Raw genomic sequence first — 12,568 nt, forward strand, 5'->3', positions numbered from 1 at the left:
CGAACTAAACACCCTTATGGAAAATGACTTCAATACTGCTACGACCAATGGAAAAAGCTTCAGAACCACTGTGTGACTCACAAGGGTTGTACTTTGAAGGAGATCATTTGTAGTTTGATGTAACTTTTGTGTACTTTCAAACAAAAAATCAGTACATTTACTTTTGGGACAAACTGTGAATGTTTTTTCTTTTGTCATGTAAACTTAGACTGTAGCTAATAGGCCTAGTGCTATTTGGAAAAGAGAAAAATACAATAGATGTTTTCAGCTATACTATGCAATGATTGATCATATCAGTTCAAATGAGCTTTCCTGGTTATAATCATTTAATTTAAACATTTAAAATGCTTACAAGATTACAGCATTAAAACAAAACTGTATATGCAGGGTAGAATAGAAATAGCTGCTGAACATTATCTACTTCAAAGTATTTATATTGTGACTCAATAATATTTGGTAAAATTGATTAAAATTTTTCCCTATATTGAAAATTTGATTTGAAAATTATGGTGCATCTTAGAAGTACATTTACTTTTGGGATATAAACTGGATATAAACTGAGTGTGGCATTAGATGGCCAGCGAGATACTGAACTTATTTAGCTTCTTGAAACATTATCTAATCCAACAGCAGGTTGTTTATATTTATTCCTAGTATCCCAGATAACATGTCAAAACATGCTCAACCTCACCAGTGATATTACTCACTATCAACTTTTTAACCTGTTTCTACATGATCATGCAACCTTCTTCCTAACATTAATACTACTTAACCCACCTCCCCCTACCACTAATCTCTTCAACCGTTAACATTTATTTATTTATTTATTGCCAAGTCCAGCTAATTGATAGAATTAATGTGAGAAGTCTTCATTTTAAGGCCATTTTTTAAATAAAAAAGAAAAATACTAAATTTTAAGTTAACTAGGAATTTTACACTAAATACAAACAAAAACTTGAGTGTAAGGCCACGACTCCACTAGCCGTAAAAGGGCCGTAAAACCCCTCATCGTAAAAGCTTTTAATCACGTGACCATGAGGTCACGTGTTTAAAAGCGAGTTGAGCAGTGTTCAACTCGCTTTTACGTTGGTTTTACGACCTGCTCAGGCGTAAAATATCATGGTCACGTGATTAAAAGCTTTTACGGTGAGGGGTTTTACGGCCCTTTTACGGCTAGTGGAGTCGCAGCCTAACAAAAAAAATTGACAAGATGGAAATTTTTTGGTATTTTTTTCGTTTTTACCAAGTTGAAATCTATAAGTAAATGTATAAAAATCCAATGCAGTTTTTACTGGCAGACACCTGTGTAATTATACAACTTCTTAAATGAGAGATAGCTTTTGTCTTCTGCATAAATTTATTGTATCTCATTTGGATAGATGTTAAAAAAGTTCAGATAATTCCTGTGCAAAATTTTTCATATCATTTATTAGTTATGTAATTTAGATTTCATTAATAAATATTAATTAAATTCAAATAAAAATAAACAAACTTATTCTTTAAAATCAATTAATTCAAATATATATATATAGCCCTTATTACACCAGTTTCATTTACACTGATTCACAATAATGCTTATTTTAAATTTTCCCCCAAAAATTCTTTAAAATATTTTTTTACAATGTGTATAATATTTTTACAAATTCTAAATGCAAATATTCATAGAGAAGAATTAGCAAATTTGATAAAATATTTAGATGCACAAAGACCACGATGAGTCAGTGTGTTGTAAAAATAATAACTACTGTTGCTGTTAAACAATTCCTTGCTAGTGCCAACTCTTTGATTAAAGAGTATTTTGAGATGGACCCTGACTGGAGTAATGTGATTGCAGAGATGAGTTTAAATGAAACCTTAGCATCTTATTATGAAATTCTCAGAGGGTAAAGAAAAGGTTAGCAAAGAACTTTGGATTTATATTTTATGAAGGTTCTGATATTTAGCCTAGCCTGTCATTGGCGAATGTCCCACAACCAGGGCATCATTACAGAGCTGAAGTTGTATCTATTGCAGTGGCGTGCCGTCATTGGAAGCGATGGAAGCGCTGCTTCCACCTTCCAATGACCTTCCCTTGTATTTTCTAAAATATAAATTTTCATATTTTAACGTACTTTGAATTAATTAAAATTAATATTTTATTATAACTGCATTATGTATCTTTTACAAATTTTGGGTGTACTATAGATTACTCCCTATGGAATTTCAGAACTTTGATTATATATTGCAACTCAGGGGACCGAGACGAGTTCAACGGTACCCTATTTTTGGACCGGAGACGAAAAATAAAAAAGTTATCATACTTTTTCACTTACCATACTTTTTTAATGCACTCATGAAGACGGCACCATAGTTGCTAGTACTGCCATCTTGCGGTAAAGTCTGCAAACCATGACGTCGGACTACGGTCATCTCCCGGAGGGTTAAACACGCGATACGAGAGTGGAGAGAGCAACGCGACTTCCGATCATCGCGCGATTGCCATTTCGGTTATGGCAGCGAACATGGCGACCCGACTGACCTCTCGTATGGGCACCACCACACGCCGCTATGTGCTAAACTAGTGATCGATTCACGATAGTTCTTGAACGAAGTAAAAAAAGGGGGGAAACGTCTACTAAAGGCAATTTTAACGGCAAGTGACAGGACTCCCAATCGCGATAGCGAGGCCGACTTAGCGGAGAGCGACGCAACTCCCTATCATGGCGCGATCGCCAAAAAAAGTATGATAACTTTTTTATTTTTCGTCTCCGGTCCAAAAGTAGGGTATCGTTGAACTCGTCTCGGTCCCGAGTTTAAATATATAATCAGAGTCCTGAAATTCCATAGGAAGTAATCTATAGTACACCCCAAATTTCTATACTACATGTGAAAAAAAACAATAAGATTGCTATTGTATATTCGAATAATTCAGTGGCGGAAGGATGTCGAAACCGGGTCAGTTTCTAATCAGCCAGATTATATAGGCATTAGCACATGCGGTTTACAGTGCACCAACCTCACCCGGTTTAGCTGGTAGAAGCGACACACGCGTAAAGAGTCCGACTTTATATCCCGGAGCGGTTGTGGGCTGTTAGCCACCTGCCTGTCAACTTCCAAGCAGCCAGATTATAGGCATTGGCACATGCGCTTTACAGAGCACCAACGTCACGGTTTAGCTGGTAGAAGCAACACACGCGTAAAGAGTCTGACTTTATATCCCGGAGCGGTTGTGGGCTGTTAGCCGCCTGCTAGATATTCGGCCACCCTCGCCTGATTATGTGAATCATGAGCAGACTAGATCAACGGCGGGCAACCCACGGCCCATGAAAAGTTTCTATCCGGTCCGCGAGATCTTTAATAGATTATTAAATTGGAAAAATAACTAATTAATAGTTATTTTTCCAATTCTTTGTAATTTTCGAAAACGATAAGAGAAATAAATGTAGGAATTAACTTTTTATTTATTTATTTCATATTTGCAGACTAAAAAAATTACAAGTCACAAGAAGGTGTCAATTGACTACTACGGCCCGCGGAAAAAACGTAAAATTTATTCTGGCCCATATTATAAAGAAGGTTGCTCACCCTAGACTAGATTTATAACTTAACCCAACCGATAGGAATTTACTGGCATGTTTTTATGATAGTTCTGTATAGTTGACAGGAGTTAAAAAAAAAAAATTCATTAAAATATTTGATATATTTATTCTGCGTTTATTCCGCTCTCCCATCTTATATTACTTACGGATTTCAATGTTAAACCGGTGATATTACGATTTAGTATGTTCCATCTGTAAGCGGATGCAGAAAAAACGTGTACAATTCTAGTACAGTGTTAAAAAATTAACTGTTACTTTGGCAGCATCATTTACAACCAAATTTAATGAATGAGACGTACAATGGTACAAAAAAAGCTCTAGAATTTATTTTCCTTAAATTTACAATTTATATATTCGTTGTCATAAAAATTTCTTTCCACTGTTTTCCCAAGACTACAGATATTCAGGTACAAAGTAACCGGTTTCAACTTATTTCTACTTAAGTAGTAGTTAAATAATTAAGCGATTAGGGAATTAGAAACATAAATAAAACCCTGATGAAAGAGCCGAAATTTTACTTAAACAGAAGCTTAACCGAACCAACCTCTTGCTGAGTACAGTGGGGTCTGATCTCTTCATAATATTAGATGTAATAAAGACAGAAATTTTTCCAGTTCAATGAGAGTGACCGAAAAGTTGTAAATTTTGGAAATTTCCGTGAACACTTGGTCCTAAAACGAATTAGTTAGAAAACGAACGACGGACAATCTGTTAAGTTTAACATATTTAGATTTTTACAGCTATGGTGAGAAACGTTTAAAATTTACAACAGCCCTGTCGCATCCTTTGATATATACTAGTGATGCGACAAAAGAGGCATTTGACATTGACCGGTATCGGCACCCTCAGGATTTGGCACGCACACACCTACCTGGACCATCTCTGATTTCATTCATTAGCCACTCGTAGGGCGCTATTTCACTAACTTGTAAGTGGATTGTTTTAAGATTTAAAAAGTAAAGAATATTTTGTTATTTTTATGTACGTTTCTTCACAAAGTTATATTTAATTATAAGTTTCTTTAAAAGTATATTCATACAATTGAAGAATTTTTTTTACTAGGCATGTATATTCATCACACATTTTGTTTTACCAAGTAAATTTTTTTTTATAATTTTAATTTTAGCCCTTATATCGTGGCTAGTGATTCAAAAATTTATTTTAAAAAAGTTTTGGTTCAAGACCGTATAATGAAAAAAAAACATTATTAAAAGAGAAAGACCAATGCCTAAATTAAATATAAATACGTCAACAAAAAAATTTCGACATTTTGACGATAAAATTTATGACGAATGACGATTCTTTCGTAAAATTGAAGCAATTTGGAAATCAAAGCGGAATAGAATTTAACTTTGGTAGACAATATAAAATAAATATTGAAAATTATAACAATATAATTACGATTAATAGATATATCTAAATTAATAGACGTTATATGTTTTTTCTCAAAGCAAGAATTGGTATTTAGAGGGCATAGGGAATTTATTGATTCTAATAACGGAGGTAATTGAACTTTCTTATTTATTAAGTACGTCGGATAATCTATTAAAAATACATTTAAAGAAGTATACGGTTTTTACTGGCTTATCGAACAAACGAATACGAACGGGCCCTGACGCGCAATTAATTTATTGCCCCTGTAAGTCGGCTTCTTACAGAAACACAGCTTCCCTATCATCAAATGTCATGGCATGCCACTGATCTATTGGCACTGCTGTATGAGATTAACCCAATGGCAGTATAAAAATTACATCATTGATTTCAGCAATAAACAAATTAATTAATAATAATACAGAAATTATATTATTATTTTGTATTAGTAAAAATTTTTGTACTAAACATGTTTTTATTGAAAAAAATACAGTATTTTCTTTCATGGATGTCTGGTCACAAACTTTTCACCCTCTTGTATATATACTTTTTTAAACAAAACTCATAATTTTAACATTTTAATGTTAAATATTTTTATATAATAAAGCATATTTATATTTTAAATTTAAGTTTATAAACAAATTAGTAAATTGTGATCATTTTTCAGATATTAGTTATTATTTTTATATTTTACTTCTTTATATTATTCTTATTATATTGATTATACAGTCATTTTTATGCTAAAAATATTCATTTCTTCATTTACAATTCAATACTTTCAACACTTAAACATTTGAATTCATAAATATTTTATAAATACTTACTTCATTCCTTGATGAAATATGGAATTACGCCTTGTTTTACAGATTATTAAATCAGCCCACTGTACAATAACAATTGATGCAAAAAAGGCTGTATGGCAGGTATATTCAAGATTTTTTCGATCTTTATATGTCTGAAAATTGTATAACATTATAGTTTTGATTTTAAAAATTACTTAAAAATTGAATATAAAATTAAAAATAATAAAATTTCTTGTTTAAAGAGGCAAAATATTTAAAATTATTTTGAATCTAAAAAATTTCAAAATTAAAGCTGCCTATGAGTTATAAGTATAGTCAAATCTTATTAATTTGAATTATTTTATAAATTAAATTTCTAACACCTTCCAGGAAAAACTTTTTTAAAATTGAAAAAATCACGATTTCCAGTTTTCATTGGAAGTTTGTATATAGTTAATTGAGGCCTCTTGCCCCTAAGGTTTCCATATCTGGTCTCATTTTCATCTATCTAACTCCATTCGCAAGATTAAGGAAAGACAGATGGGAATTTATAGTTCTACAATTTTTTCAAATTGCAGCCCAATAAATACGCATAATTTGAACATAAGTAGTTTAGATTCGATACACTTTCAGGTATATTTTATAAGAATACAAAATTTTTTCATTTAGAAATAAATATACATAGATAATTCATTTGTATTAAATTTTTTGTTTTAGTTTCTCTAATTTTTCAATCATTTTATCAAGAGTATTACTCCATGTACTTGCTGATATTTGTCATAAACTTTCTGAATTATCAGCAATACACCATTGATCTAGTTTTTGATTTTTTATGACACCAAAAAAGATGATTCTTGAAGTCTTCTATAAACTTTTCATCTGGTATTTGGTAATGTGAAACTAACTCCCAATGTAGATAATCTTTCATCTCAAATAGAGTTTCAGTTTTCAATCACTGGTATTTTGAAACTTTTCTCATTTCTCTAAGTTTTTCAAACTTTTCTCTAATTTATATTTGGACTTCCATTAATCTTTCAAATTTGAAATTTTTAAATACATTTTAACTTTTATTACACTAAATTAATACCTTATTGTTTATATTTTCTTTTATTTATCATAATTATATTACAATTGACAAATTCAGCTATTTTATTCCAATTTCTTGCAAAGTCAATCATGAATTTTTCATCTAATATTTGATGTATCCCATTTTGCATATCTAATATGTTTTTCAATGAATGAGGTTGGGAATATAATTATTATAATATTTTCATGTGAGGCCCCGGAAATAGTTCGTAATTAAAAGAAAAAGTATTTTAATAAATTATTAAAGCAACAAAAAAACAAATAAATATTGAACCGGTGACACTGGACTTTGACATCACCACTCATATATACTAGAAAGAAGGAAATGGAATTTATAAACAAAAGAAATAGAAAAGGGGAAAGATTAAACTTAAAATGCAATAAAAGGGAAAACACAAGGTAAAATATGAATCTGGGTGTCTTAGTTATTGGTAAATGTCGATCAGAGTTGAACGGATGGTGTTGGATAAACTATCCTGGGCAGATCTTTCTTGTGACCTGAACTGGTCTCAAATTCCATCTGGAGACAGGTGAGAGACCAATAGAGGAACAAGAAAAGAGAAGTCAAACCAATGGAAAAATGAATCAAAACTGAAAAACTCCATTGTCCAAGGGCAGGGGTGTATTCCTCCTCTGCCAGTTACAACCTTCTCTCTGTATCATCCCCAAGAGTTTGTTTGTTGTTATTCCGTGCATTGCCTCTACATTGGACTCTAACTCACTGCTGCCCCATCAGGAAAAAAAAGGAGACTCGAAGGAACTACTCCATGAACAGGATGTCGAAATCTGGGACATTTGACAATCATGTTATGCAAACAATCTACAAAAAAATAAATGTTTTTTTTGTAAACACTTGTCTTTTCTGCCTCCAAAAATCACCACCCACATACACAAGGGCCATAACCATCCTGACAAAAGGGAGTAAAATTCCTCTCAAATCGGCATATTTACATCCATAATAATTCACAATTTAAATTATTAGTGAATTCTGAAATGAAGTTGTGAAATAAATCTGTTCTTTGATTTATAAGATCCCATTCAATGTAATTTCTAAAATGTCAAATAGTATTTGGTAAAGTTGAAAATTGTTCCCAATCATCCAATCGTTGGGAGAAAGAAAAAACAATAATTTTGATACATATTTATTTTCTTTTAAAAAATAAAAAGTATTACAAAATTATATTGAATACAACAGAGGTTATAATGATTTGATGCATAATATTCATTTTCTAAAATAAATGTAATAAACATTTATTACATTCACTTTATAAAATATTTATCATACAATGGTATTGTTATATTATTATTTATTAAAAATATTTACATTCACATATTTTATTCTGTGGTAATTTCAATAACGCTACTTTATTGCATGCTTGTTTTATACATTGATACATTACTCAATGTTCTTTTTTTACAATAAACATGAGAATTTACTTATTACATTCACATTTTATAAAATATTTATGTTTATTTTAAAAAATGAATATTGAGTAATGTATCAATGTATAAAACAAACATGCAATAAAGCAGCATTATTGAAATTACCACAGAATAAAATATATGAATGTAAATATTTTTAATAAATAATAATATAACAATACCATTGTATGATAAATATTTTATAAAGTGAATGTAATAAATGTTTATTACATTTATTTTAGAAAATGAATATTATGCATCAAATCATTGTAACCTCTGTTGTATTCAATATAATTTTGTAATAAATACTTTTTTATTAGCAACAGCTTAGGCATCACACTTTCTGGGAGTGGCTTTCATATGCCACTGTGGCTTTATTATACCTTATTTATTTTCTTTTCTTTACTTTTCTTATACTATCTTCCTGTAGTAACAACTTTACTTCCATTTTCTGTTTACTTAACCACGTGGTAGTTAGTCGACACATGTGGCCTGGACGGTAATAAAAACAAAAAGGGTGCGACACCGAGGGGTCATGTCAGAGGAGATAGGAGTACAGGAGCAAGAGGGAGGAAGATTTTTTGGAGAGAGAGAAAAGCAGGACAAACAGGAACAAAGAAAATTATTAAGGAATGGATCCGAGGTTTTTTTTTTATTTATTACCGCCAGTCACCCCTTCGAACCAATTTTCAGTCTTATAATTTCTGTATAATTCTCTTCCACCTTATCTTTCTCTAGGGCCCTGTATTTAGTTAAGCTAGATATAAGTTAGAATAGGTTCTTTGTCTTGTCGGCATGCGGGGACTAATTGATGACATTGTTACGCGCGGTCCCAAATGTATTTGTATTAGTAGTTAGTAAGTGTGTGTAATCGTTTCTTTGTAAATTATTTGTGTTCACTGGAATTAATAAACCATTTTTTTAATTTTATCAAAGCCGAGCGACTCTCAGGGTCATGTTATTCCATACTTGGCTAACACCACTGACTCTGAAGTGCAGGCGGACTTATCTAACACCAGGTTAATAAGGCAATCCTTCCAAACCAATCACATTAGGGCCCTAGAAGCCTTAGAGATATACGAGGCTGGCCTGACGGGCAAGTGCATCAACTTTAAGGATGGTAGTGGTATTTGTATGAAAAACACAAAGTGCTGACACAAATTGATTTTTATTATTTCTCATTAAGCTATATCCTAAAATAATTTATGTATATGTGTTGGCTGTATGTATATTTTGAATTTGTGGGTATTTTCCACCTTTCAATTTTCGTACAGTGGAACCTCGGTATACGACCTTAATCCATTCCTGATGTTTGGACTTATACCAAATAGGACGTATACCAAACCAACCTTTTCCATAAAAAGTAATGTAAAAATGATTAATCCATTCTCATGTAAAAAAACTCCTCTTGATATGGTATATTAATGGGGTTGTAAAATAATTGAAACTCTGTTTGAGCACATTAATAAAAGAATAAATTTTTATTATAGATGTTTAAAATTATTACAGTAATAATTGCAAATAATTGCTTCTGATATGCTGTCGCCAGCACATTATTTTTCAGTTATCGAAAGCAAAAGCAGTTTCTCAACATGATCTAATGTCTCCGATCTCTGTTTAGAAATTGATTTAACCCCTTTTGCAACGTTAGCAGATTTAATAATGTCTTTATTTTTCATGATTGTCAATATCATCGTTCTTGGAATATGGTATGCAACAGCTAAATCTCGAACACGCATGCCACCTTCATATTTCTCAACAATCTCTTTTTTTAGTTCCATTGTGATTCTAGTCATTTTTTTTTTAATTTTCTGTTGCTTTTCATTTGCCTTTTTGCAATTCATGATTAATAAAAATAATAAAGTTTTATTTACAAATTAAAATCAGAAGAAATTTAACAAAGTCATAGACCATGGCACCGCGAATGTCTAGTCTGGTCTAGTACACCGATAGTGCTACTTGTTCATAGATGGTACGTATAATTGAATTAAGTCGTATACCGAACAAAAGCCGTATACTGAGCAAAATTTGTTTTGTCCAAACAGGACGTATTCTGAATTGGATGTATTCTAAAGCAGACATATACCAAGGTACCACTGTATATGTTGTGTTCCAAATGTTTAAAAATAATATTTCAAAAACGTGTTCTACGTGTTCCAATTTTGGAATTTTGTTGGTTTACAAAACCTGAAGCAGACCTTGGTTGTCACAAGTGTTTGTTTGACTTTATTTATTAAATGCTTTTCTTTTTGTTACTGGATTTTAAAGATTCATTATGTTTAACTTATTCTTAATTTTCCCTTTACAGTACAGCAATTTTCTTTTCACTTAAATCCTTAATATATCTATCTGTCTTTGTTCTTACTTGGATCTCTTGGAGTCTTTCCCCCTTCTTCTAGGACATTTGTTTCTTATATTGTTTCTTATGGAAAAATTTGTTTTGATTTGAGGACAAATCAGTTTCCAAGGAACTTTTAAGAACAAATTAAGTTCAAAAACCAAGGTTTGATAATCACATTCAATTATACCATTATAATATTATGGTCAAAGTAGTTTTGTTTTTCCACAATATAACAATTGCTTAGAATTGCTTGAACAATACCATTTATTTTTTCTAACATTGTATTAGACTTGGAATAAATATATTCATTATAGATTATACTAACCCACTCTTGATTATATGAATCTTTTAAGTCATTTACAGCTTTAGAATCCCAATCCTTACGAATTCCAAGAAGATGATCAGGTAGAAATCCATTTTCACCCATAATAACAAAATATGAAAAAAATCCAGCAGCTCCTTGTATCATTCCTATCTGTCCATAGGCTATTGAAATTAATCTGAAAATAACAATAAAAAATATTTTAAAAATAAAATAAAATAATGATTAATTTTAAAAATATAAAATTTCATCATTCCTTTATATTTTTTATTAAAAATATGGTGGTAAAATAAATATTAATACAGCATCATACTAATGATCAGATCTTAAATATTTTCTGAATGTTTATACAATCTAAGCAAACATCATTCAATATATTTTTTTGTTCAACCGAAATTATCATTTATAAGTTTATAGAAATTGTTCATAAATCTGTTTCAAATTTAAAAGAAATATATTTTTTGATACAAAATGATCAAGAGTATTACATAAAAATTAAAATTATTAATCCAACTTTTTAATTAGCAAATGAAAATAAAATTAAAAGAAGAAAATAAAAGTAAATATTACATGTAATAGAAACAGTCAATTAATTTTATTTTAATTATAATACATCTGTTAATTGGGCTACAATTTTCAAAAATTATAAAATTATAAATTTTCACTGGTGTCCTTCCTTACTATCAAGAATGGAGTAGTTATAGATGAAAGTGAAGACCAAATGTGGAAAGCTTAGGAGCAGGAGTAGTATGTTATTTAGTCATGTTATTTTAATTTAAAAATTTTCTCCTGATTAAATTAGATAGATGTGTGAGGATTTCGAATCCCACTTAACTGACACCACTGTAAGGATTTGGCCCCTTTTGTAAGGGGTAAGTTGACCCGACCCACTTCTCTCGCTGCCAGTCAGGATGACGCGAGAAAGCCTTTACCGTATGGGGGTAGTGGTTTAATGGACGCAGAGGGATTCACACAGAGATCGCATTTACAGAATTTACCACATTTATTTATATAAAAATATATGCTTACAAATAAGTGGGATACACTGTCCAATTTTTAGGATGTGTTTCCAAATGACGAAGGATCCTTCCGAAGGACGTTCGTCGCTCTATCTGGAGAAGATCCCGTGGAGGAGGAAGTGTTAGCTGGGCTCATGTCGTACACAGTTCCGATAAATCCAAATTCCGTCAGGTGGAAAAGTCTCTTGCACCGCCCGTCAAATGGAGAGTTGGAAGTTCGGTCCCCTTGTTCCCCTATTGCTCCTGTTGCCTACATGTTCGCCTTCGCTCCAACAATCTCGCTGATCCCCCAGACTGTTCTCTCCCAACCTCCCCAGGTCCTGGGGGCTCCGAGCTTTTATACTAAATTTTTCCCTGAAATTCCGGGGTTTTGGTTGGTCCAAACGAGGGTCTAACTTTTATCCCATTGGTCCCCGTCTGTTGCCAGGGATGCGATTCGAGCCACGAGGTTGCCAAAGATCCCCAAGCTCCCCCATCTGGGCCGCTCCCCGTCCGAGTCGGGTCAAGCCCTTCCCTGGATGACGGTTCCGTAAATTACACTCTAAATGTGTTTTTCTGACTCGGAGAAGGTGCAGCTGGGACCGTTCAGCCCCGACCACCGTAGGAAAGCTGGACAAATTCTGCTTTGAACTCGATGTAAAACAATG

General features: G+C 31.9%; 1 protein-coding gene across 2 annotated transcripts in view; it reads right to left on the bottom strand.

Moving 5' to 3' along the window:
• The window catches only part of LOC136977664 (sodium/potassium-transporting ATPase subunit alpha-like), a 155,414-nt gene that overhangs the window by 3,940 nt on the left and 138,906 nt on the right, over positions 1–12,568 (bottom strand). For both annotated transcript variants that reach the window (XM_067273197.1, XM_067273198.1), the window contains exons 18-19: positions 10,906–11,080; positions 5,774–5,904 (exon numbers count right to left, since the gene is read on the bottom strand). In XM_067273197.1, the coding sequence (XP_067129298.1) occupies positions 5,774–5,904; positions 10,906–11,080 (306 nt within the window). The remainder of the gene's footprint in view (positions 1–5,773; positions 5,905–10,905; positions 11,081–12,568) is intronic.

The sequence above is a fragment of the Centruroides vittatus genome, unplaced genomic scaffold, assembly GCF_030686945.1.
Source record: "Centruroides vittatus isolate TY-2023 unplaced genomic scaffold, ASM3068694v2 contig_466, whole genome shotgun sequence".
Classification (NCBI taxonomy): domain Eukaryota; kingdom Metazoa; phylum Arthropoda; class Arachnida; order Scorpiones; family Buthidae; genus Centruroides; species Centruroides vittatus.